Source organism: Benincasa hispida, chromosome 12, assembly GCF_027475165.1.
Source record: "Benincasa hispida cultivar pf3 chromosome 12, pf3_genome.v1.1, whole genome shotgun sequence".
NCBI classification, from domain to species: Eukaryota; Viridiplantae; Streptophyta; class Magnoliopsida; order Cucurbitales; family Cucurbitaceae; genus Benincasa; species Benincasa hispida.
This window is the reverse complement of record NC_143489.1, coordinates 81222062-81249428: the sequence shown is the minus strand read 5'-3', so window position 1 is coordinate 81249428 and position 27367 is coordinate 81222062. Positions and strand designations below refer to the sequence as shown.

The following is a 27367-nucleotide window of genomic DNA, read 5'->3' as shown; positions in this document are numbered from 1 at the left end:
GAAAGCCTTCGTAGATGGGCCAACAACGTTGTGCTCCAAAGAGAGCTTCGTGACTATCACGTCCCCTTGATGCATTATCTCGCGGATGAGATGATACTTCCGCCCTATATGTTTGCCGCGCTTGTGCCTCCTAGCCTCCCTGGAGTTTGCCATAACACCACTATTATCACAATAGAGGGTGATGGGCCTAGACATGTCTGAAACAACTTCTAGATCAGTCAGGAACTTCCTGAGCCAAACGACCTCCTTAGCAGCTTCACAAGCCGTTACATACTCGGCTTCCATCTTGGAGTCAGTGATGCACCCCTGCTTAGTATTTCATCATACTACAACCCTTTCATTAAGAGTTAACACTAATCCTGAAGTGGATTTCCAAGAATCCTTATCAGTCTGAAAATCAGAGTTCGTGTATCCAATAAGGATCAAATCTTTAGATTCATACACAAGCATGTAGTCCTTCATTTTCCGAAGATACTTGAGGATGTTCTTGATGGTAGTCCAGTGACCCTATCCTGGATTAGACTGATATCTACTGACTATCCCCACAGCATAGCAGATGTTAGGTCTAGTACATAACATTGCATACATCAAACTGCCAACGACAAATACATAGGGGACCCGTCTCATTTCCTCAACCTCTTGAGGTGTCTTAGGACAATGTTCCTTAAACAATGTAACTCCATGCTAAAAAGGCAGTAGGCCTCTTTTGAAGTTCTGCATCGAGTACTTGATCAACATCTTATCAATGTACGATGCCTGAGACAACGCTAACACTTTATTCTTTCGATCCCAAAAGATTTGAATACCAAGAAACCAAGTCTCTCCCAAATCTTTCATTTGGAATTGGGCCACTAGCTAATTCTTAACTGAAGTTAGTAAACCTACATCATTCCTAATGAGTACGATATAGGAAAATTACTGAACTGTTGATGATTTTCTTGTAGACACAAGGCTTATCAACGTTTTGGTCAAAGCTGTAAGATTTGATCGCAATATCAAACCTTATGTTCTAAGATTGAGATGCCTGTTTCAGCCCATAAATGGACCGATTCAGTTTGAAAACCTTTTGCTCTTGACCTTAGGCGATGAATCCCTCAGGCTGCACCATATAAATGGTCTCCTCAAGATTACCATTCAAAAAGGCACTCTTGACATCCATTTTCCATATCTCATAGTCATAATATGAGGCAATGGATAGAAGGATGTAAATAGACTTCAACATGGCAACATGCGAGAAAGTTTCCTCATAATAAACTCCCTCCACCTGGGTATAACCCTTTGCCACAAGTCTAGCCTTGAAGGTTTGCACCTTCCCATCAGCACCCTGTTTCCTCTTGTAGATCCATTTACAACATATAGGTTTAACCCCATCAGGTTGATCTACAATATCCCATACTGAGTTGAAGTACATAGACTCCATCTCGAGATCCATGGCTTTGATCCATTCATCTCGGTCAACATCCTCCATTTCCTTTTTATAAGCCAACAAATTCTCAACCTCGCCATCGGCTACCATAGCCAGGATTTCAGTGAAACCTATATAGCGAACAGGTGGGTTTGCAACCATCCCACTATGTCGAGGTTCCCTCAACTCTTGAGGTGGATTCGACCTACTAGATGAACTTCCATCAACAACTCTTGTTGATGTAGCAGGTCATTCAATAACTCTTGTTGATGTAGCAGGTCATTCAACAACTCTTGTTGAAGTTTCAGTAGTTTCGTTGGAAAGTTCACGCAACACGATTTTACTACGTGGACCGTGCTCCCTCATATGATCCTCCTCAAGGAAAGTAGTATTTTTCGATACAAACAATTTGTTTTCCTTAGGATCATAAAAGTAACCCCTTCGTGTACCTTTGGGGTAGCTTACAAATAGGCACAATCTCGAACGTGGTTCTAGTTTCTTAGGATTAGCCTCAAGCACATATGCTAGGCAACCCAAGATGTGGAAGTGATGCAAACTAGGTTTACGCCCGTTCTATAACTCCAAGGGTGTTCTGGCAACACTCTTGGAAGGAACACAGTTGAGGATATAAGAAACAGTCTCCAATACAAAACCCTAAAACGAGTCTGATAAGGAAGCGTAATTCATCATCGACCGAACCATGTCCAATAGGGTTCTGTTTCTCCTTTCCGATACACCATTCTGCTGAGGTATACCAGGCATTGAGAGTTGGAAAACAATTCCATGTTTAATCATATAGTTTTAGAACTCAGAATCCAAAAACTCTCCACCCCGATCTGATCGAAGTGTTTTAATTCGTTTATCCAATGCGTTTTCAACTTCAGCCTTGAACTCTTTAAACTTTTCAAAGGATTCTGACTTTCGTTGCATCAAATAAACATACCTATACCTCGAATAATCATCACTAAAAGTGATGAAACATACCTTTTACTCATAGCCTCCCTTGGCTCGCACATTCATCAGACCACAAAGGTCTGAATGCATTAACTCTAGAGGCTCTTTGGCTCGATAACCTTTTCCAGTAAAAGGTCTTTTAGTCATCTTGCCTTCAAGGCATGATTCGCACACAGATAAAGAATTTTCCTTTAACTCACTTAGAAGTCCATTCTTCACTAACCTATCAATCCTATTGAGATTGATGTGCCCTAATCAAAGGTTCCAAAGTTGGCCATTTTCCTTAAGAGAAACCTTAAGTCGTTTATTTTGAGTTGCGATAGTTTTAAACATCTCTATGTTATGGAGGGAATTTTTTGCTAACGTCCTTAGCACATACAAATTTTTTTTTCCAGTTTTGCTGAACAAATTTCAACACCATCTTTCAAAATAAACACTTGATGCACCGAAAATTTGATTTCTTCTCATTATGTGGTTGAGGAGCTGAAAAACCTAGAGGGCCCTGTAAGACATTTCTAGTGTTAGCATAGGAAAATTTTCATGATTACGCAAACCTGGATGATAATTAGTGGGTTGTTGTGCTTGATATGATGGAAATTGAGAAAATTAAAATGGCCCTTTGGACGGATTAGCTTTATGCACAAAATTTTCCTGCTCAGGGTTAGACATTTCCAATGATGGGTTAGTATTGCATGCCACCGTACTTGCAATCGAGGGTTGATTACCTATAGACAAGTGACTAATTGTGTTAGTCAAAGTAACCATTTGTGCCTTTAATGCACTTACCTCATCAAGCTCGTAGAGGCCTTCCACTTGAGATGTGAACCGTTCTGATGGCCAGTTATAACTCATGACCACCATATCCTCCAACAGTGACTGAGCAACATCGTAAGTTTTAGAAAAAATGGAACCCCCTACCGCAACATCCAAAATGGATTTTGTTGTGCTAGTTAGTCCATTGTAAAACAACTGGATTTGAAGCCAGTCAAGATATATGTCTTGAGGACACTTTCACAATAACTCCTTATAGCACTCTCATGCTTCAAACAGTTGCTCACCCTCTCTCTATCTGAACGTTTTAATTTCTGTCCTCAATTTACTAGTTTTTGAAGGAGGGAAGAACTTGTTAAGGAAAGCCTAATGTATTTTGTACTTTATTTATATTTGACATTTTACTCCTTTAGCTTTAGGACAAATGAGAGATTGTTAGGATTGGTGTCCTAAATATCTCTTGTATTCTCATAGTTTGTCAACTTTGTAAACAAATTGTTATTAATAAAATAATAATTATTTTATGAACATACACTCTATCCAATAAACTAAGATCCTAGGTTATTTTATGTAATTTAAACATGTATGTAGAGATATACAGGTGGATCATGTTTAAATGATAACCTGAACGGTCTATAGTAGATAGATAAGGTTAGGTACCTTATCATTGTGATATTACGGATATGGCCTGCTTTGTAGTTGTTATAAGTGTTGTAAACTGCTACAAATGATTTGATCCTGATCATTTATGTGGAGACATTTTAGGAGGGGTATCCTATACAAAGCGTTTGTATAAGACCGGAACACGAAATGACTAGTCTCTATTTATAACACCGTTGCTAGAAGAGACTTACATTTCACTAAGATAACCATAGATGATTTGACCTGAATCCTGCCTATGAAGGCAGTCCTTTGATTTTCATGGGTGAGAGTGACCAGTTTCGCCGATTCAATATGCCTACCATTTTGGGGATTCGTTTGATTATGGAGCTGGAAACATTGCTACACAAGAAAGAATTCACTCATTCCCTATTGTTAGGGTAAGTAAAGAAATTGCTCCCTTAAGGGTTGATTTTGGAGCTTGAACAATGAGGCGCCTCGCTGTCTCCAGATCAGAGAGGGATACAGTTATAGTTGAATTATAACTTATTTTTCATTAGAGGAATCAGTGGTACTTAAGGAGTTAGATGTAACTACGGATGCAAAATGGTAATTTTGGCCTAGTTATACTTATAAGTAATTTGTGAAGGGTCAATACACTGTTGATTGGTTATATTCGATGGACACAAAAATATATCTATAGTGCGAAGAGTGCAACTGTTGGTCTTTAATGGAGTGACCGAAAATTAATGGAGGTTGATTAATTTAATTAAAGAGTTTAATTAATTAATCAAGTACCATTGAAGCTTCAATCTATAAGTCCATGAGATCCCTTCGTTAGCTTAATTAGGATTAATGAGAATCAAATTAATTTTGGATTAATTTGAATTGTTCAAATTAATAAAAGGAAATTAATCATATGCACATTATATTATAAAGTTTTGGTGGGAAAAATAAATATTTGAATATGATTCAAATATTAATTATATGAACATGATTCATATAAAAAACTATAGGTTAAAATTAATGTGAATTTGATTTATACTAATTCTATAGGTTGTGTGAGAGATTTATAAACTATAGTTTATATATTATATGTGATATTTATTATAATAACCTCCCCCCCCATTCCCCATCATCGCTTAGTACGTGGAGTGAGTTCCTTCTTTTCACAGAGAGGTGGTTTTTTTCCCTTGAGAATAACAGGAAAGCCTCGTGGTGATGCCCGAAAACCTTTGCTACGTTTTCTTGTTGAGATTGGGAAAATGTGTCAGTTCATGATCTTGTGGATTAGGAGATGATTCATGAAGATTGGTATTCTTCAAAGGTATTTCCCAAATTTCTCTCTTTCCTCTTCAAAGCATGATGTGTAATTTGATTTATTGTTTATCCTATATTTTTCATATGTTTCTCTAATTTTTTTGTTTGTAATCAAATTAAAAATTTAAAAGTACGACATTCACACGGTTCCTCCTGGTATTCAATCCTTTCAAGCTATACATCTTACAGTATGAACAAAATTTTTTAATAGATAATAGTTAGAGTTGAAAAAAATCCTCGTGGGGTCGGGTCCTCGTGGGTCCCTACCCCGACCCAGTTTGACTAGGGATGGGGCTCAAACCAGGGATCCTAACCGGGTCCCTAGTCAGGGATGGAGCGGGGACGGGGAGGATATCCCCGCCCTGTCCCTGTCCTCGTCCCCATCCCCAATTAAAATTTTTTATTTTTTTGTTATATATATATACACACACACATATATATATAAAGTCGGAGATGGGGGAGCCCCCTCGCCCCTACCCCGCCCCGTTGCCAATCCTAATAATAGTCACTCTTTTTTTTTCTTTTTTAATTTTAAACAATAAAAGAGTTCAAATAAAAATAAACTTTGAATTTTTTTTCTTTATCAATCCAAACCGCCCCAAAATGTGAACATCTTAATGTATTTCTCTCCTATCAAAATTATAAACATATATTAGTAGTAGTAAAAACTAATTATAAAATAACTTTAAAAATATTTTTTATTTTCAATTTATATTATTAATTTAGTTTATTAGATTAATCTTATTAATAAATAACACGAACATATAGTCTAACATCGAAATATGAGGGGAATATGAAGCTCCGAGGTTACAAATTTATTCAAAGGTGCAACATCATCAGTTTCTGGAGGGTCTAAGTGCGATTGAGCGGGAGTGATCTAGCTCTATCCTCTCATCAAAGTGTATTCAAATGCTCTTGAAGTTATTAAACTATTGAATGGAGTTGATTTTTCTTATGCTGAGATTGAGGTCATTATTGAGGATATTCTTTTGATTGGGAACATTGTGAATGTTGCCCAACTTTGTCATATTCCTTTAAAAGAGGACAAATCTGCTCATAATATTGCAGCTTTGGCCTCCTCTCAAGGTTGGTCTTGTTGGGTTGTAAGACTAAACATATTCTATTTGCAATAAATATGTTATTGAGATTTTGTCCAATAAAACTGTTATTGTATATGTAAATTACACTAAATCCAATAAAATAAGATCCATGGCTATTGTTTAAGTACTTAGACTTTATGTGGAGACATAAGAGTGGATTGAGTTCAAGTAGATAGCCCAAACGGTCTATAGTATACAGATAAGGCTATGTACCTTATTCTGGGGATACTATCGAATGCAGCCCACTTTGTATTTAGTACAAATGATATGATCCTGAATCGTTCATGCGGAGACATACGAGTGGGGGCGTCCTATTCAAAGAGTTTGTATTAGATCAGACCAAGAAATAAGTCACTCTTACTTTATAATACTGTTTACTGTTTAAGACTGACTATTTCAAAACGATGACCTAGGTAACTTGACCTTAATCTTGAGCTAACTATGAACTCCTATTTATTCGGGATTATCATTAGATTTGCATGGGTGAGGGTTTGCTCAACAGCGCCGGCTCAATAAGCCCCCTATTTCAGAGGTAAGACCGGGTAGATAGCCGGGGACATAAGGTGCAAGACAGAATTCACTCCTACCTACTTACTCGCTTTTAGGGATCGTACAGAGGCTGTCCATCATAGTTAAATCAAGTTGACAGAAATATATCTATAGTGAAGGGACTGCAACTACTAGGCTTTAGTGGAGTGACCTAGAAGTTAATGAATGTTGATTAATTCGGTTTAAAGAGTTTAGCCAATTAATCTTAGAATGTTGGAGCCCATGATCTGTAGGTCCATTAGGTTCCCCTACTAGCTCACAAACGAATTAAACCTTAAAATAGCTTGATGAGTAAATTTGAAAAGTTCAAATTTGAATTAAGGGAATCAATAATTATATACGATATAACTACACGTTTAATTATCAAATTAAATGAAATTGGATAATTGAATAATATTTAAATTTGATTTAAATATTGAATACATGAATAAAGATTCATGGTTAGGATTTGGTGTTTTAATAATTTAATATTGGATATTGAATTATTTTAATTAATTAAATAAAATTTATTTAAAACTAATTGCTTAAACTAATTTTATTTAAATTGAAAATTTGAAATTTAAGAAAGTTCAAATAATAAAATCAATTTTGTTTTAATTTAAGTTTTGAAAATTTTATTTTTAAATGACATTTGAATAAAATTGATTTTGAATCTATTTTTTTTTTCAAATTTAGTGGGTTTATCCCACTTTAAACACTAAAATTCCCATTATAGGTTGAGTTGCTTGGTGCCAATTTATTATGCAATCAAATTGCATGAGAGACTTGAATAAAACTGAGTCAAGATCAGTTGAGTTTTCAAGCCATGCAATTGGAATTTTCTGGTTTTTGGTTGAAGAAGAAGTTCTTCATCACTTGAACCACAAAACCACTTTTCCTCCATAAAAATTCCCTTGAATTCAAACTCATTTTAGATCGCACCTTCTAATCTAAGGTCCTAGAAGATAATAGGAAAGATCAACTAGTGGTTTACAAGTATTTGGAGTGTGGATTTGAAGATTGAAGGGTTCCTTAAAGGTATATCTTCAAAACTCTATTTTTAGTTTATAAATTTGCATGTTTTTATAATAAAATTGATGGAATTAAAGTGCTTAAGGTCCTAATTGCTTCTACATGTTGAGTATCTACATTATCAATTGGTATCATAGCATAATTTAAACACTCAATTCACATTAATTTTAACTTGGTGGGTGTTTTTCATAGGTTGTATGAAAATTGGTGCTGATATGGATAGTTTTAGTTTTGTCATTCGATTTCTCTTCAATTCAATGTTAATTGTTATAATTGGCTTTTTGTTTATGGGTTTTAATGTGTGATTAAGTGTATATAAATTTGTTAGACTTGGTAAAGTTGCAATTAGGTTGTAACTGAAGAAAGAAGCAAGAAAGGTCAGCGGCAGAAAACTAGGTGTAAAGCTTCGCCTTACAGTGTTGCAATGTTGCCCTTGGAGCATTGGAACGTTGTTCTTCAGCCAGCCCAAATAAAAAAGGTTATCCTCACAGCATTACAATGTTGTTCATCTCAGCCCAGAATGTGCGCGCACGACCCGATTGGCGGTTCAAGTGAACCAGTTCGGCCAGTTTGGGTCAAAGAGGTTTGGTTCAACTTGGATTTGACCTATTCAGCCTATTTTAGAGCCTTGGAGGTTTGGTTCGGGTAGTTCGGGTCTGATTTGGATCGATTCGTGAAGTCTAGAGGCTTTTAAAGGTTTTTTCAATCTATTACTGTAATAATTTAGGTTGATTGCTTGCTTAGGATGCCAAAACTGGTCCATATCAATGTGTTTAATTATTTATGCATTATTAATATATGTTATAATTAAATAAATCTTGTATATGCATATAGTATGCCATATAGATTTAAAATTCCACCATAGGAAGCATGTAACATGTATCAAAATTATGTTACAAATGGTTATAATATATAGTATGCATGTGTTAGAGTTTCATGTTTTAATATAAAGTTTTATATTAAATTGTGAAATGCTTGATGATTGCTATGGATTAAAAGTATGTCTATATTTTATAAAGTGAATTAGACATTTAAAATCTATAACAAAGATTAAATGCATACTCATCTAGGATTTACAAATAACAACTTGTTTTAATAGTTTAAATAAGTCGCTATTTTGTAAAACTTTAATTACAAACTCAACCAGTCTATAATCCTTTCTAAGGCTTGTGGTATTTAAGTTGACAGTTTATGAAACACCTGCCACTTGAGGATTATAGTCGAATTATTGAGCGTTTTTAACCCGGTTTTATGAGCATGGTGAGCATGGTGAGGTTTTAAAATTAGTTTATCACCTAGACATTGCAGGAGAAATCCAAATATAAACGTTATACTTGGAAAATTACCTACACTTAGGTTGTTTTATTAGCTGGAAGATACTTAAGTAAATATTTACCCAAAAAAAAAATAGAACACTTCAGTGGGGGATTAATAACATATACGATATGTTTTTCTTAGCTTTCACGTCCCAAAGAGTTCACACCGTGAGATTCATGTTTGGCTTCGTGTCACCCTGTGAGTGACCTCCATTCGGAAAGTGTTTGCATGGGTCAATAGCAAGAGGAATAGGGGAAATAGTCCATAGTAAGTGGGCGAAGGATGAGTGTCAACATATCTTATGGTTTCTTCCATTAGTTTGGACCGTGAGATTCCTATGTTGCGCCTGCTTGTCATTTTTAGGCGACATAAGTTAGTCGTTTTACGGCGGCTATCCCCTCAGAGGGTTGTAACATGGAATTCAGAACAACTCAAACACCAGAAATGGATAGGATTTCTTAGGTCTATTCCCAAACTTGACTTTTCAATTCGGTAGCATGTTGGGGTCGACTTCTGAGATCTGAAAATGGGGGGTTACACTTATAAGAGTTACTAAGTGTTAGTAAGTTCTCGACCGAAAACGGTAACTAATTGACTATAGGAATAAGAGTTATTCTAGAATTTGTATTTAGTTAAGAATGTTTTGCTTCAGTGAATGAGTATTTGACTACCCTTCAGTGACATCTATTCTGACTCACTAAAGTATCGTTGCAAATAAACAATAAAATTTGGATATATTATTACTTTTGGTAAAATTTGTTTGGATTTAAAAGTAATTTACTGATTAGAACTTGCTTATATTTTCAGCATGTCAAATTTTTCTAAAGTACTCGCTTCCAACAAGTTTAATGGTTTAATATTTCAACATCAAATATAAACACAATACTAGCAGATGATAATTTAAAATTTGTTTTTAATAGAGAAATGTCCTCCATCTCCTAGCTCATTTGCAAACCAAAAAGTTTGAAATACATATGACAGATGAATTAAAGCACATGAAAAGGCCTGAATCCATATATTAGCAAATATATCCGATACTAGCTAAGAAATTCAAGAACATGATTTCTGCTAAGAAATCATGGATCCATTATAGATATTGTTTGGACAATTGGTTAGCAACATTATTCCTGAAAAATGTTTATAACTATAACATAAAAGATAGAACCTCTGTTAACGAACAAGTTATAGATATGTTAAAAGCAATAAACACAAATGTCATAAATGAGGAAACTAAGAAAGCACAATAAAGTAAATATGATTTACTTGTCATTGAGAAATGTTTAATGGAAAATGATAAATTAACCTGTATATTAGATTCAGGTGCCGCTAATCATATTTACGCTTTCGCTCAAGAAACTAGTCCCTAGAGGCAGTTTATAGAAGGTGAAACAACTTTTAAAGTAGGGACCGGAGAGGTTGTCCTAGCTAAAGCAGTGGGAGATATGAAGTTATTATTGAAGATAGATTCATTTTTCTTGAAAATGTTTATTACATTCCTTCCATGAGGAGGAATTTAATACCTATCTCACGTTTGCTGGAACAAAAGTACAAAGTCTCTTTTGAAGATAATGAAGCTATTTCAAAAGATATTAAAATATGTTTTGCAAAACTGGAAAATAAATTATATGTGTGAAAACCAACTGAGGTAAGAGTTGTTCTAAATATAGAGATGTTTAAAACAACTGAAACTCAAAATAAAAAACGAAAAATTTCTCCTATTGCCTATCTTTGCCATTTAAGACTTGGCCACATTAATCTCAATAGGATTGAGAGATGGTTAAGAGTGGACTTCTAAATTAGTTAGAAGACAACTCTCTACCACAATGTGAATCCTGTCTTAAGGGTAAAATGACCAAAAGATCTTTAATGGAAAAAGGTTTTAGAGCCAAAGAACCTTTAGAGCTCGTACATTCAGACCTCTATGGTCCAATAAATGTTAAAGCCTGAGGAAGGTATGAATATTTCATCAACTTTATTGATGATTATTCTAGATATGGCTACATTTACCTAATGCATTATAAGTTCGAAACCCTTGAAAAGTTCAAGAAATATAAGCTAGAGGTTGAGGACCAATTAGGTAAAAAGATTAAAACACTTCGATCAGATCGAGGTGGTGAGTATATAGATGTAGAATTCTAGGACTATTTGATAGAACACAAAATTCAATCACAACTCACAGCACCCGGTACACCTCAACAGAAAGGGGTAACGGAAAGGAAAAACAGAACCTTGTTGGACATGGTTCTTTCGATGATGAGTTATGCTCAGTTGCCTAGCCTAACTCTTTTTGAGGACATGCAATAGAGGCTGCTGTGTATACTTTGAACATGGTTCCCTCAAAAAGTGTTTCAGAACATCTTATGAGTTATGGAGGGGACATAAAGGTAGTTTACGCTACTTCAGGATGTCCAACACATGTGTAGCTACAAAACCCAAAGAAATTGGAATGTCGTTCAAAAGTATGCCTATTTGTAGACTACCCTAAAGAGACAAAATGTGGTCTATTCTATGATCCTCAGGAAGATAAAATATTTGTCTCTACAAATGCAATCTTCTTAAAGGAAGATCACATAAAGAATCATCAACCTTGCAGTAAGCTAGTATTAAATGAAATATCCATAGAAACAATAGACAAATCAACTAAGGTTGTTGATCAAGCTGGTTCTTCAACAAGAGTTGTTGCTGAAACTGGTACTTCACATTCTTCTCAAGAGTTGAGAGTGCTCCAACGTAGTGGGAGGATTGTTCAACAACCTGGCCGTTACGTGTGTTTGACAGAAACTCAGGTCGCCATACCTGGTGATGGCTTAGAGGATCCATTACCCTTTAAATAGGCAATGAAAGATGTGGATAGAGACCAATGGATAAAAGCCATGGACCTCGAAATGAAATCTATGTAATTCAATTTGGTTTGGGAACTTGTAAATCAACTAGAAGAGGTAAAACTCATTGGTTGCAAATGGATCTACAAGAGAAAACGAGACCAATTTGGTAAGGTACAAACCTACAAAGCTAACTCGTGACAAAAGGGTTTACCTAAAGAGAGGGGGTGGACTATGAAGAAACCTTCTCTCCAATTGCCATGATCAAGTCTATTAAAATACTCTTATCCACTGTTGCTTTTTATGATTGTGAAATATGGCGAATGGATGTCAAGGCAGTCTTTCAGAATGACTATCTTAAAGAGAGTATGTATATGTCTCAACTAGAGGAGTTTATATAGCAGGGTTAAGAGCAAAAGGTTTACAAGCTTAAAAGATCTATTTATGGATTGAAACAAGCATCTCAATCCTGGATTATGAGATTTGACACTGCGATCAAATCTTATGGCTTTGAACAGAATGTTGGCGAACCTTATATTTACAAGAAGATTGTCAACAAGACTATAATTTTTTTTTGTTTTATATGTTGATGATATTCTACTCATTGAAAATGAAGTAGAATTCCTAGTTGACGTTAAAAGATGGCTAGCGCAATTCCAAATGAAGGATTTGGGAGATGCACAGTATTTTCTTGGAATCTAAATAATTCGGAATCGCAAGAACAGAACGCTAGCATTATCTCAGACATCTTATATAGACAAGATCTTGTCTAGATATAAAATGCAAAATTCTAAGAGAGATATATTATCTTTCAGGCATGGAATTCATTTATCTCAGGAATAATACCCTAAGACAGCTTAAAAAGTTGACGTTATGAAACAAATTCCCTATGCATCAGCAGTTGGAAGTTTGATGTATGCCATGTTGTCTCAGGAACAATACTTTAAGTCTAATGCCCTAGTTTATTGAATTTATTCTCTCATACTCAACATTGTATATAATTGTTTATATATAAACCCACTGAAGTTTTAATTCAAGTGGGAGTTTGTTAGGTCGTGTGTCCTAAAACTCGCAGTTTGCAAGATTAAACATATTCTATTTGCAATAAAAATGTTATTGAGATTTTGTTTAGTAAAACTGTTATTGAATATGTAAATTACACTAAATCCAATAAACTAAGATCCATGGCTATTACATGAGTACTTGGGCTTTATGTGGAGACATAAGAGTGGATCAAGTTCAAGTATATAGCCAAAACGGTCTATAGTATACGGATAAGGCTGGGTACCTTATTCTGGGGACACTATCGGATGCGATCCACTTTGTATTTAGTACAAACAATGTGATCCTGAATGGTTCATGTAGAGACATGCGAGTAGGAGCATCCTATGCAAAGAGTTTGTATAAACTGGACTAAGAAATAAGTCACTCTTACTTTATAATGCTGTTTACTATTTAAGACTGACTATTTTAAAGCGATAACCTAGGTAACTTGGCCTCAATCTTGAGCTAACTATGAACTCCTGTTTATTTGGGATTATTCTTATATTTACATGGTAAGAGTTGACTCAACAACGTCGGCTCAATAAGACCCCCATTTTAGGGGTAAGACCGGGTAGATAGCTGGGGACATAGGGTGCAAGACGAAATTCACTTCCACCTACTTTTAGGGATAGTAGAGAGATTATTCTCTTAAGTACCAATTCTGGGTCTTGAACAAGGGACTCGGTTTGGTGATTGGATCACAAACCAATTGTTCATTAGAGGATTAGTGGGACTTAAGGAGCAAGATGTAATCTCGGGGGTAAAACAACGTTTGACCAAACCGTTATTACGAACAACCTGTGAAGAATCGACTTACTAAACATGATTAAATTAAGTGAACAAAAATATATCTATAGTGAGGGGGTGCAACTACTCGGTAGTTAACGAATGTTGATTAATTCGATTTAAATAGTTTAGCCAATTAATCTCGGATCTTTAAAGTCCATGAGCTGTAGGTTCATTAGATCGTCTACTAACTCACAAATGGATTAAACCTCAGAATAGCGTGATGAATAAATTTGAAACATTCAAATTCAAATTAAAGGAATCAGTAATTATATACAATATATTACATGTTTAATTATCAAATTAAATGAAATTAGAGAATTGGATAATATTTAAATTTGATTTAAATATTAAATACATGAATAGAGATTCATGGTTATGGATTTAGTATTTTAATAATTTAATATTGGATATTGAATTATTTTAATTAATTAAATAGAATTTTAAAATTAATTATTTGAATTAATTTGATTTAAAATTGAAAATTTGAATTTTATGAAAGTTCAAATAATAAAATCAATTTTGTTTTAATGTAAGTTTTGAAAATTTAAATTAAAATTTGAAAATTTTATTTTTAAGTGACATTTGAATAAAATTGATTTTAATTTTTTTTTTTTCAAATTTAGTGGGTTTATCCCACTTTAAACACTCAAATTCCCATTATAGGTTGAGCTACTTGGTGTCAATCTATTATGCAATCAAATTGTATGAGAGACTTGAATAAAACTGAGTCAAAATCAGCTGAGTTTTCAAGCCATGCAATTGGAATTTTCTGGTTTTTGGTTGAAGAAGAAGTTCTTCATCACTTGAACAACAAAACTACGTTTCCTCCATAAAAATTCCCTTGAATTCAAACTCATTTTGGATCCACCTTCTAATCTAAGGTCCTAGAGGATAGTAGGGAAAATCAACGGGTAATTTACAAGTATTTGGAGTGAAGATTCAAGCTAGATTTGAAGATTGAAGGATTCATCAAATGTATATCTTCAAAATCCTATTTTTAGTTTATGAATTTGCATGTTTCTATTATAAAATTGATGAAATTAGAGTGATCTTAATCGCTTCTGCATGTTGAATATCAACACCATCAGGTCTTTGTCCTGGAAAGATATTTTTCTAGGATGTGTTCTCTTATTTTCTAGGGATTGCCAATTTTGGTTGTTTTCAGTTCTGTTGTTCTCTACCTAAAAAAAGAAAAAAAATGTTTATAAACTGTTTTTTTTATTCCATAGATTTATTCTCCTTGTTTTAACATATTTGGTATACTTCAATAAGCTTATAAGTATAATATACAAGTGAAAGCATGCAAAGTTGCAAACCCAAACAAATAAGAACACTCAACTTTATATAAAAGTTGTTTTTTTAATCTTACCTAATATTCTGCAAAAAAAAAAAAAAATTAAAAAAAAAAATAAAATAATAGTATTGGTTTCTCCTTCTTTTTATAAATTTTTTTCCACCCAAACAAAAACAAATGTTAGGACAAATATAAAGATCAGTAAAATTTTTTGAGAAAAAACAATGATGTAGAAGATAAACACACAACCAAAAAAAGTGGCAACTTGTTCGTAGTATATATTATCACAATCAAAATTATAAATAGTACATAATAACTAAAAAAAAAAAAATCTTATAATAAATAATTAGAAACATAACCTTTGAAAATCTTTTTGAAACAAAATGGAAGGAGATGAGTGAGAGCTGGCTGCTGGAAGAAAATACTTTGCAATGGCCGATGGAAATGGAGAAGATTGGTATAGATGGAGAGGTGGAGAAAATGTTGGAGCTCAATAGCCATCATTCTCTGCGTCTTCTCAGGTCAATGCGCGGCGGACGAGGTGGCAGGTGCAGTGGCGCGTGTCAGATGTTGGCGGGACTTCACGACGGCGCGTCAGGTTTGACCACTGACTGTGTCTGCCGTGACTCCATCCGATTCCCGTTCAATTTCCGGTCAAAATTACTTTTGAATGCATGCGTCTCTTTGAATGCATCCTGTTTTTTGTATATATATATATATATATATATTCATTCATTTTTTTTACATTGCAATTTTAGCTAATCAGAATGCCGATGGGTATGGAAATTTTCTATTACTGCCTTTCTGGTCATCGGTAGTTTTCTAATTGCAGTTGAAATCTAATGCATTTTTCCCTGTGAAGCTAGGTTTGGTAAGCCAGACTGAATATCCCTTTTCAATTTCTAGAGCTTTCATGTTTTTAGTTTGCTTTATTAACAAACTGGTTCATTTGGTTTCGTTCTCTGAGAAATTTGTACCTGTGCTAGAAAGGTCTGAGATAGTGAGATGAGATGTTTGGTGTATTTTGTTAAGTATATTCCTTGGTTGCAAATTCTTTGTTCATTTAGAAATTAGCACTTGAAAGATCAACTCATTTAATTGTTGCTGTAGATGTGATACACTTGAAAGATGCATCGTGTTCATGTTGATGAAACAGAGGTTTGTTGGTTCTTTCCTTCGAATGAAGGTTTATTTGGTCTGGAATTCATCAATTGCCAATGTTGTTTTCTGTGTTTTCTCCATCAGGCGAACCTGTTTAGTCTATTTCCATTGATGACTAATGGATATTTATGTTTAATGGATATTTAGTAGATTCGTGAATTTTTTAAAATATCAAAGTTGAAGAACTAACTTTGACTCTTTTGAAAGTTCAAGCACAAACAGACACAATTCTTAAAGTTCATGTTGAAATGAGTATAGTTCAATTGGCACGGTGCTTGTGCTATCAATCTCGAAGTCAGAGATTCAATTCCCCCACCACGTATTTATGAAAAAAAAAAAAATCCTCAAATTCATGACTAAACTTGCAATATAACCTATCTTATGTTAATTTAATACATTGTATTAAATACTATTTCTCTCACTTTTATATTTATTTTGCTTTAATCCATAAACTTTAAAAATTTATCCTGGAACTTTATACGAAAATTATTTTAGTCTTGCCGTTCACCTTTTTTTGTTAGTCATTTAATTGAATAGAAGATTTTGGTCCATTTTAAACCTACCGTTTTGACCTTGTGTTTGAATACTTGTCCATGTAGACATTTACAATTAAATAAAGGATCAAAACACATGTTATGTTAGATCTTAAATAAATGATTTATATAAAACTAATAGAAAAACTAGAATGAATTATTATTCAAAGTCTTGGGACTGCAACATAACATTTAAAAATTAAGGGACATTAGATTGTGTATGAAATTTTAGGCTCAAAACCAGGTTTATACCTAAATATGTTTGTACTGTGCTTGGAAGGTGAACATATGGGGTATTGATCTGGTGGTAACTGTAGTAGAGTTTTCTTGGACTTCTTGGATAGATGGGAGTTTAAAACAACTTTTGCTGACAACCTGCTTTGATTAGACCGTTTCTTAGTATCGCTTGATCCTATCTCCCTTCTGTGGCAAATTTCATAAGTGCAGGTTGAAAAATGAGAAAAAATATCGGTCTTCAATATGAATTTAGTAGCTTTCTCTACCTAGTGGTTGTTGCTTTGTCTAAATCACTTGTATGAGAGGAGTCTTTGACATGCATCCATAAGCTTCAGCAGTTTTCTTGCCTTGTGGCTCTCGGCAGAATTAATATCGATGATCCCACAGTGCTTACTGAAGATCTTTTAATTCTCATTTGTGGCCTGAGATGTTAAGATGTCATGTGATGAATTTTAATTAGATTTTGCCCCTTTGTATCAGAGGAAGATTGTATTGCCCCAAGTCTTAGAGAATTTTGTACTCAAAGCTAACATTTGATTTCTTCCTTATTCGGAAAAGTTTTCAAGTAGGCATAATAATCCTTAATTTCTTTTTTTATAGCTGTTTACAATATTAATTAAATTTATCTTTGAAGAGGTACAAAATATAATAAAGATTCTTGAAAGGCAATTAAAAAAAGTTTTGGATGTCAGAGAAATGAAATTATAAATTTAGCTTTGAAGGCAAATTTCCCTAAAACTTGGGGCAGTATAAAGAGTCTCAGGACAGTTAAATTTTGTTGCCGTTCTATGGATTATTTGGTCAGAAAGAATAGGTGGATACTTTGGGTGTTAGAGGGCACTTGGCAGGAGGTTTGGAATTTAGCTATGTTTAATGCTTCTCTTTAAGCTCATTCCAGAAATTTGTCTGTTTGATTGCAAACAGTTGGGGTTCTTTTGTATGACTTGTGTACTTTTGGATAGCGCTCTTGTTCTGGACATGGCTTTTCTTTGTGAGGTCACTTATTTTCTGTATATATATTTTTGAAACCTCTTGCAGGAAGCGGAAAGTTTAAGAAATTGAACGACATAATCAACCTGCTGGAAATTAGCAGTGGAAAATAAAGGGTTGGCATTTGCAAATCGTGCCAATGAAAAGGGGTTTTGTTTAGTTACTCTCCATTAATTTATGGCCAGTTTACCAGATAAATACACTATATCAAATAGGTGAGTAACTGAGTATGTTGAGTACAGAATATCAAATACATGTGCATTTGATAGGTATGCTAAATCCAACTACTTGGTTTCTGCCTAAGGAGAAGTTTAGTTTACCCGATGCTTTTACATATATAAAATACGTCTTCTTCATGAAAGAAGACAAAGTTGTATTGTATCTACATCAGAATTTCGAATTGTGCTGATAAAAAGGATGAGTCGATGACTACCTGTTTTGCCAGACTGTTTGGGGGGGTAGAAACCTATTGCTTTTCAACCCAAAATTCTTTGTTATCAACAAGTAAACTTAACCAGGTGCACTTGCCTACATGAGGAGTGGATGAACAACGATGGAGAAGTATCCTTGATAAGATGGCAAATATTGGCAAGTATCTTACCAAATCAACTTATACTAGGAAAGGAAGAAACTGAGAAGTTTTTATTCTTGAACGCAGATTGTATAGGATCCTTCGCTATTATTAGTGTTTTACACCCCCTGTCCCCCTAGAAAAAAAAAAGAACCAAGGAAGTTTTGTAATGAATAGATTAAATTAGTTCTTTTGTTTGCTTTCTGGTATTCTGTTATTAACTTCATATTTTTGAGTTGTTGATTTGGGCAGCGGCTATTCTTCTGCTTTTGGTCCATACTTCTTCTAGGCCTAGGATATGTTATTATTTTGGAAATTTACGGAATGACATTTTGTGTTGGTTTAGTTGGCTATGGTAAATCTAAATGTCAGAAAATCTCCTCTCTTTCTGCGCTACCAGTGTTCTCTTTTTCATATTAGGTAAATAGACTTGGGAAAATGTCTATATTTAACTTTAGCCTAATTAAAAAGCAGAGGGTTGTCGAAAGCAAAAGGAAAAGAAAACAGGGAAATATCAACTGCATTAGGACGTGCTTTTTGTGGAATATGTAAGAAAATATGACCATAAAGTGTTCTAGAGATAACAATACATTTCACACACAACATACAAAGTGAGTGGTTGAAGAGGGAGATCCTCTACTTATTTTCACACACCCAAACGCTGTTCAGATTGTAGTAACTTGCACACTATCAGCAATAATTACCAATATGAGTAGACAATACTGCAACACACTCGGCTACTGATGAACAAGGAATATGCTTCTTCTACCCCTCAAAGCTCCAGCACTAGATCTGTGATGAACATAATGAAAGTGAATTAGAGTTGCTTCACGAGTCAGTTTAGTCATTTATCTCTCAAATAATTGGTTAAATAATGTAGTGAGCAATGATTATTTTAGCAGATATAGGGAAAAGGATTAGCTACTATTCATCTTTACTGTGTGTCTTGTGGAAGGTGAGCATAAATACCAAGTCAGGACTACAATGAGTTGAATTTTAGTGTATACAATTTAAGAGTATAAATTTGTAGCTTGTGGGTGCTGATATTAGTGTTCATGAAAACTAATAGGACATCTAGGTGAAATAGGATATGATGAGTTACTTACAGTCTTCATCTGAATTAATCCAGCGTTCCTTGTTGTCATTTGGATCAGAACTGTTTAGTCCATAATGTGGTGGAAATTGATTCTTGATCCGTCGAAAACTTGGTTTCGACAGTGTTCTCTGAGGATATATCATGATATCCTCATCAGATGTTTGCTCTCCATTGTTGCAGCAACCATCATGGTTATGGTTTGCTTTCTTCTTTTTCTGAACCTTTTGGTGTTTATCAGACTTCTGTATGATTGTTGAACTTTCAGGGTGAACTTTTCTGTGGAACATGTGAAAGATCTGCAAGCCACATGTCATATATTGAAGAAATTTAACAATTACTTGTAGACAGGAAAACAGTTACAATCCAATTGGGCTCAGTAGTTCGCTAGGGTTAAATAGGTTTCTGAAGCCTCTCAATTGAATCATCTACTAGTTTTAAAATTTATAATGATAGCTAGAAAACTAACAATCAGATGAGACCAGGCAGGAATTTAATCTGTTTATCCCAAGAGTCAAAATGAGAAAAGTAAAATGGCATGAGGACCCTCAATATTCTTGCCTAGGATTGGGTTTTAGGAAGTTTGTGTGGATCCCTGATTCTTTGGATTGAATGTTCCAAGGTACCATCATAAAGATTAAAATTAATTGTTCCAGGGCTATCTTCGCATAGAGCTATCTGTTATACTCTTCAAAAACATTGGAAGCAAGGGTTAAGTTTAAGTCATAACCATCATGAGTTGGCCTAGTGGTAAATAGGGGGTTTGACATTGATAAATGACTAAAAGGTCATGAGTTCAATCTATGGTGGTCTCCTGCCTAAGATTTAATATCCTATGAGTTTTCTTGATACTCAAATGTTGTAGGGTCAGGTGGATTGTCCCGTGAGATTAGTCGAGTTGTGCATAAGCTGATCGGGACACTCACGGATACCTAAAAGAAAAAGTTTAAGTCATACTTTGACATACCTTATACAGTTTTGTTTCTGCTGAAGCAGAATCGTTGAGTCCTTCAACAGCTGTTGCAGAGCTCCTAGAAGAAGCAGACAACATTCTTTTCTTCAGTTTCTTTTTCATTAGGTGCATGGCAGATTTATCAATATCCTCTTCAGCTCGCTTGTCTTCCTTGTCAAATTTTGCACCTGCATTCTCCTCAGCTATTTTGCTTCTCTGAAACAGCTCGCCAAGGGAGGTCCTGTTTTCTTTTTTAGCCACTGTTGTTGTAGTCTCTGACAATTCAATTGCTGACCCAAAAAGATACCCCTGAAGTGGGCAGATGATGGTCCCACTCAAATTGCTTTCTAGGCCATCCATTGGCTTGCCACTGAGTGTAATTGTGCTACCATGGCTGCTCCTTCCCATGCTCACGTAACTGTTTCTTCCAGAGGAATCATTGTATCCGTCATCCTTAGTTTCAGCTCCTAGAACCTTTTCCAACTCATCATTAATAAGCTTCAGTTCATTTTCAGTTACTTCAGTTTCTTTTTCCGTTATATTCTCAACAGAAATTGAAAACTTTGGTGTCATTGGGTCACTGATGACTTGTTCAGATCCTAGAGTTCCAATTGCAAGAAATCCGTGGAAGATCTCAGACATTGGATGAGATGATTCATCTTCGTAGTCTTCATCTCCTACTTCTGATTCTAGACCAGCGAAAGATTTTCGAAGGTTCTGTTCTCGTTGGGATTGCTTGAAAGGTTTAATGCTTGACTTTGAGATGTATTGCTGATCGTCAAGCGATTGTTGGCCTAAACAAGTATAAGAATAACCTCTTCGTTACACAAATACATTTAGTACCTCATTTAGTAATTGAAGGTATTAGGTTTACCAATGGCGAAGTCTTTGAGTGGTTCACCGCTGTTCTGCCGAAATTTACGATGCATCCAACCGAGTAACTATGTGGAAGAAAACCACAATATCATTTAGTATTTAGACAGAAACGCTCTACAAGGAATAATGCAGAATTAACGTTACCTTCATCTTTGTGGTTGTGCTTCAGAAAACTGAGTTTTGATGTCTTCAGTGTGGAGGGGTAATGATAAAAAAAAGGTGTTTTCCATAGTTTAGTTCACTGCTTATTTATTAATGAGAGTGTCAAACTCTTCCTGCATACCTCCAATAGTCTGAGATGATGTGGGTAAAGGAAACATAGAGATCCTTACAAAAGAATTGGTTAGCTTATGCTATCCATTCAAGTGGCCAAATTGTTAGTGGGTCCAGGGGCACCCTTCCGGAAGCTGATCATCATTCTATCTGAGGAATGTGACTAGTTTTGATTTATTTTGGTACTTTAGGTGGTGGTATTGACTCTCTCCAAACCTGAAATTCTTCCATTCTTCAAAAAGCATATTGGTACTGTTCGTAGATGTTTTTAAACAATCTCTTTTAGTTATATTTAATCAGTTTTAAGTATCTTAATTTATTCATGTTTTGTATATAGTTGTGCTATCTACACAAACATGTGTTGCACATGCTTCCATGGGAAAATGATAGTTCCCATCCTTATAATTGTAACAACTTCTCTATGATTTGGTGGGAAAAGCCCAAAATGACTGGTGGGGTCTCTGGAGAATATTTTGTTGGACCAAAATAAGTGCAAAGATAATTGAAAACGAAGTGGATCGTTTCTCATCAGGGGCACATTTGCATTGTTCTGACCTGGAAAGGTAGAAGAGACTGTACATTGTGTTGCATATTTTTAATTGAAAATTTTGAAAGGACTCTTCAATGTCTTATTTTCATATGTGATTCTTATTAAATCTATATGTTGGACCATGCATTTAGTTGTGGATCTTTGCAGTAAAAGATCTTTAATAGTAGATGACCTTTTGGTCTCCCTGACACCATTTTTTTTTTAAAATTATGTTTGTAAGCAAGAAGATCTAAGATGAGATCTGATATAACATAAAGGTTAGATTGCGTTTCTGATCTTTATTCCGTAACAATGGCCATGATTCCAGTATTGTTGTTGGTAACCTCTAATTGTGTTACAATTGTATTAGGGAGTTTTAATTTATAGCAAGTCTTTTAGGCTTCATAGTATGATCTCTAGCGTCATTTCAGAATATTTCTTCAAGAAGAAAATTTAGAAGGAAAAAAATATGCCTGGGTCCCATTTGTTTTTTGACCGAACCTTTTACAACTCCACGTTTCTGAAACATTCTATTGTAGATTTTGTATTACAGAAATTTTACCCTTGTGGATATCAACTAGTTCTTGTTTGTTGTTCATATTTATTGTTTACTTTCAGTAGTATTCTTTGGCTAAAGACATGGTGACCCGATGAGATAGAGTAAGAAAGAAGAGAAGGAAAAAGGGTTACGCACTTTGACATTGGTTGTGAAGTACATAAGATGCAAATTTAAACTCTTTTACCTTTTTCCCCTTTAACTGTCATAATAATTTCTGAATGTCCTAACCCTCAGGTTTCTTCTGAGCTTTTTTACAAGAGAAAATATTTTTCCTAGGAAAGAAATTGATATGATTTCAGTTCTGTCATCATATTTCTGAAGCCTTCTCAAGTCATTTCCTTGAGCATGAAAAAGATCATTTGCCTCAAGTCTGCCCAGGATATGCACTCAATATTCACATGAAAATGTGAGCAGTGAGCATGGATTATAATATTATCTTAGGCCATGATTTCGTTTTTTGTTTTCTATTTTTAAAATATACTTGTTTTCTCCTAATTCCCTTACCATATTTTTCATCTTTCTTAAAGAACATTCCAATTTTTAATCAAATTCTAAAAACGAAAACTGCTTTTTATAGATTGTTTCTTGTTAAAGAAAATACTACTTTTTATAATTTTCAAAACTTGGCTTGGTTTTTGAAAACATTGATAGGAAGTGAATGACAAGAAACTTACGGGTGAGAGTAGTGTGTATTTAGTTAAATTTTTATAGATAAAAAACAAAAAAACAAAATAGTTATCAAATTGGACGTGTTTTATAATTTCAGGAAGAAGATCTAGGAACAGAGGATTTCAGATTGGATTAAGGTGGGACTATGATGCATAGCACCATGCGATATTTACCTTTATGAGTTTGAGCAAATGATTTTATGTCAAATCAGCCTAAATTTCCAGCTGATAAGTTGGCTTCCTCTATTTGTTTTTAGTTTTCAACCTGGTAGATTGATATTTCAATCTTAAGTTGATTAGATCTGCATTAGATCTGGTGACAGAGTGGGAAAGATGCAAAGGGGGCCATGCTCCATGAACTTGCAAGCTTTCTGGACATGAAGATAGGTTTTTATCTGTGATACAAAAGCTTGTCAAATCCAACTAATATGATTGGCAGATCCATTGATCCATGTTTATACGTGTTCATACTAACCCTTTTCACTAAATTCACTGTATGGAGAGATTTTATATTCAGCGATATGACAAATTGGAGCTGATGAAAACCTTCTTCCTTCTGGTATGTTTCCATCAAAACTTTCGTGCTTGCTATTCCTGTTTTTAAGAGAAAACTGACCTGGAAACTTGCTTATGGGATTGCTAGGCTGTTAAAATTGCCAAAACCAAGATGTAAAATTACATTTTCTTTAAACCTTCAATGCATGGTGGAGAATCAAACTTTTAACCTTTTGGTGGAGAGTATATGAATTATGCTAGTTGAGTTATGCTCATGTTGGTATCTATATCTTTTCATTAATACATATAAAACCTCCCAGAGATACTTAAAAAAAAAAAAAAGAAGTAAGACACCTAATTTTAGAATATGATAAATGAGCTTCAAGATTGAGACATTTTATTTAATCTTATCATGTTAGTTAACAAGTCATATTAGTTCAAAAAAATTGAAGTTAAAAATAATTTTGTTTTGCAGTGTAAGCGATAATGCATTGTTCGATTTTTGCGACTTTTAAAAGTGCAACTATAAATGACTTATCATACTAAATTTATGCTGTTCTTTGTTAGCGATAGAGCCAACTAGTAAGAGTTAATTAAAAAAAATAGAACGATAATAAAACATTTCATAGTATAGAGACAAGTGAAATTAATGTTAGAATAAGAAGACTAAAAAAGTAATTTAATCACAATCTTAGGTAGGCCATATTGCAGATGGAAAAAGTGAGCATTTTATCATCTGATTCTGGGACCTGCTAAACTTTTGTGCCGACTTTTGTTTTTAGGAACAAAACATGAAACTAAAATCCGAATGTCTTGTCAATGACATGAGGGAAAACAACTATGTTGTAGACAAAGTGTGCCACATATTTATCCTTCTCTTGACCTTTTCTTTTTGACCAACACCCTAAAAGGGCCTTCCCACTGGGATGTGAATATATGCACTGAACATGTTGTGTTATAAATCTCTTTGTCTAAATGCAATAGCCTTCATTCATTATGATTTGTACATGTAAAAGCAAAGCCAAGTTAGTAGCAGCCCTTACTGTGATGTGATTATGCAATGAACATGAACCTGTTTGTCTAAAAGCTTTTTTAACCTTTCATTTCTGGATTGAACCCTACTTTTAAAGCATTGTGCATCAGTTTTTCTTAATGCTCGTTTGAACTCTTTATTCTTTGTTGAATGTGAGGCTGTGGTTTTACAGGGTGATTGACTATTATTGAAGAACATTGCTGCCTCTGTTGTTTGGACAGTGGATAGAGATTGAGACCTTAGACTGACTTTGAACCTCACAGTTGGATTTTCATACTATTGTATTTGTTTTCATGTTTTCGAGTCTAATTTGAGGCTCCTATCTGTTTTGAGCTCAACAAGGCACAATTTTGGTACTTTGACCATAGCATGAAGTTAGCGTTTCGGAAAGATATTAGTTCCATTACCGACGTGTGAAATAATTTAGGATCTATGAAATAAATCATTAATTGAATGATGATATAAGATGATTTTGGATGTTTGGAGACTTCTCCTAAAAAACGATATTAGTTCCATTTACCGAGATGTGAAACAATGTAGCATCTATGGAAGTAAAAGTCACTAATTGAATGTTGATGTCTTCTAACAAAGTTTGTTAATTTTAATAATTCGTTGATGTAGTAGGATTAGGATAAGTTAGGATATTATGGGCAAATCCTTAATTGATTAGGATAGGGATTAGTTTCCATGATTGATTAGAATTAGGATTAGTTTCATTGGTTTATTAGGATTAGGATTAGTTTCTTTAACTAATTAGGATTAGGATTAGTATTTGATTAATTAGGATTAGGATTAGTTTGCTTTCTCATTCTCTATAAATAGAGAGATTATTTTCTTGTATTGACAACTTTTGATTCATAATGAAGACTTTGATTTTATTATTAGAGATTTCTCTCTTTTTATCTTCTAGGCTACATCAAATTGGTATCGGAGTAGCCATCTGAGCCAATGTTGATTGTTGCTGGTGGAAGATCGCTTGGCAATGCTGATCGCAAGAGAGAGTTTCGTGAGCTGTGCTCACTGTGAACAGTTCACATCTATATAGGGGAAACTCTTTAAATTTTAGAAAAGAAAGAAAATACCGAGATTTTTTTTCAAGATTTTGCAAGAATGGACTATTATCGATCAAGGAAGACTGTGAAGAAAAAATATAGTAGTTGATATAGGCAAGAAGGTCAAATTTTCTCCTAAAAGCAGTGTTGGAATTTTGATTCAAGTGATTCAGAAGAAGAATTCCAACATCATAATTTCACCTATGCTTGATTTTCTCAACAAACCTATCATTATCCACATTTGAAATTTGATTATAGTGATTCTATTGATTTCGATGAAGATTCTAATGCAGTTAGGAATGGGATAACAAGACGATGTTATCAACAAAGAGCCCGACGATCCAATCAAATTGGTTTCTAAAAAACTTGACGTAAGAATTGGGAGTTAGATGATTTAGAAAATGATTCAAAGTGTGAGAAACTATTATCACCAACATCAAAGAACACCACCCACGAATCATTCCAACACAAATTTGGAGGTCGAAATATTTTCAAGAAAACATAAATATTCAAATAAAAACATCTAAGAGGAAAAAAAATTCAAGAAAGGCATAATTATAATCTTCAAGATTTTTCAAGAAACCATCAAGAATCACATTTAGTCACTCAAAAAGATCAATAACTCATCCAAATGAGCTGTGAAATTTCATAAAAAATGACCAAAGTAGAATAAAAGAAAAAATCAATTGAAAACGAGTTGAATAAGAAAGGTTGAAAGATCGAAAAGGAGTTTGTGTTAGAAGAAGAAAAAAACAATGGGACTAATAGGGAGGTTGTTCAATTCGAACTAAATGATGAGGAATTATTAATCGATGAAATCAATGATGGAGGTGTTGAAGAAGATGAAGTTGAAGGAAATCAAACACGAGGATTTCCATGAGTAGCAGAAGGATCGTTCCAAATTCCATTCGAATTGAACATAAATAATTACAGTACAAGAATGGAAATTGACAGGTCATACACAACAAGAAATTACAACATGTTTAGATAGAACTCAAGGGATAAAGAATGCGTACATTTGAAGAAACATTCTTCAAGAATCACTCGAACATACTCCAAGCGTCCAAGACAGCAATACACGAACGTAGTGACCAGAACAACACGACCAACAGAACGAACACAATGAACAACCAACAACTCCTTGAAACCAATCGAGTCACACTCGATTCACGAAGTGAGTGAGAACACCACCACAATGGTTACCTTGGTATTCGCAGTGTGAGAATCCAAGAGTTGTGAACTCTGTATGATCTTGGCTTAAGTAAGAGACGAGAGGAAAACGATCGTGTAGACGATCGAGCAAATGGGAGATAGGAAGCTGTCTATCGTATAGACGATGTGCTCGATCGTTTAGTAAATGGCTGCCTAT

General features: G+C 34.4%; 2 protein-coding genes across 12 annotated transcripts; one reads left to right on the top strand and one right to left on the bottom strand.

The window, feature by feature from the left end:
- The first annotated feature begins 15160 nt into the window (after positions 1 to 15160).
- LOC120067021 (uncharacterized) lies at positions 15161 to 25520 on the top strand. Of its 11 annotated transcripts, none has more exons than XR_016525585.1 (5): positions 15161 to 15574; positions 17946 to 23156; positions 23517 to 23556; positions 23730 to 23977; positions 25119 to 25520. XR_016525585.1 is itself a non-coding variant. In XM_090308749.1 (5 exons), the coding sequence occupies exons 1-3, from the start codon at positions 15370 to 15372 to the stop codon at positions 23527 to 23529; spliced, it is 303 nt and encodes a 100-aa protein (XP_090164875.1). In that variant the 5' UTR covers positions 15294 to 15369; the 3' UTR covers positions 23530 to 23556; positions 23676 to 23977; positions 25119 to 25520. The 11 variants fall into 11 exon arrangements, 6 of the variants coding, with proteins under 6 accessions (XP_090164877.1, XP_090164875.1, XP_090164874.1 ...); XR_016525586.1 differs by having other exon boundaries at positions 23676 to 23977; XM_090308749.1 differs by having other exon boundaries at positions 15294 to 15574; positions 23072 to 23156; positions 23676 to 23977.
- LOC120067020 (protein LAZY 1-like) lies at positions 18971 to 21735 on the bottom strand. The gene is made up of 5 exons (XM_039018393.2): positions 21534 to 21735; positions 21388 to 21454; positions 20529 to 21307; positions 19575 to 19860; positions 18971 to 19260 (listed from the first exon to the last, which is right to left on the bottom strand). Exons 1-5 carry the CDS (start codon positions 21537 to 21539, stop codon positions 19241 to 19243), a joined length of 1158 nt encoding a protein of 385 aa, XP_038874321.1. The 5' UTR covers positions 21540 to 21735; the 3' UTR covers positions 18971 to 19240.
- Positions 25521 to 27367: the final 1847 nt, after the last annotated feature.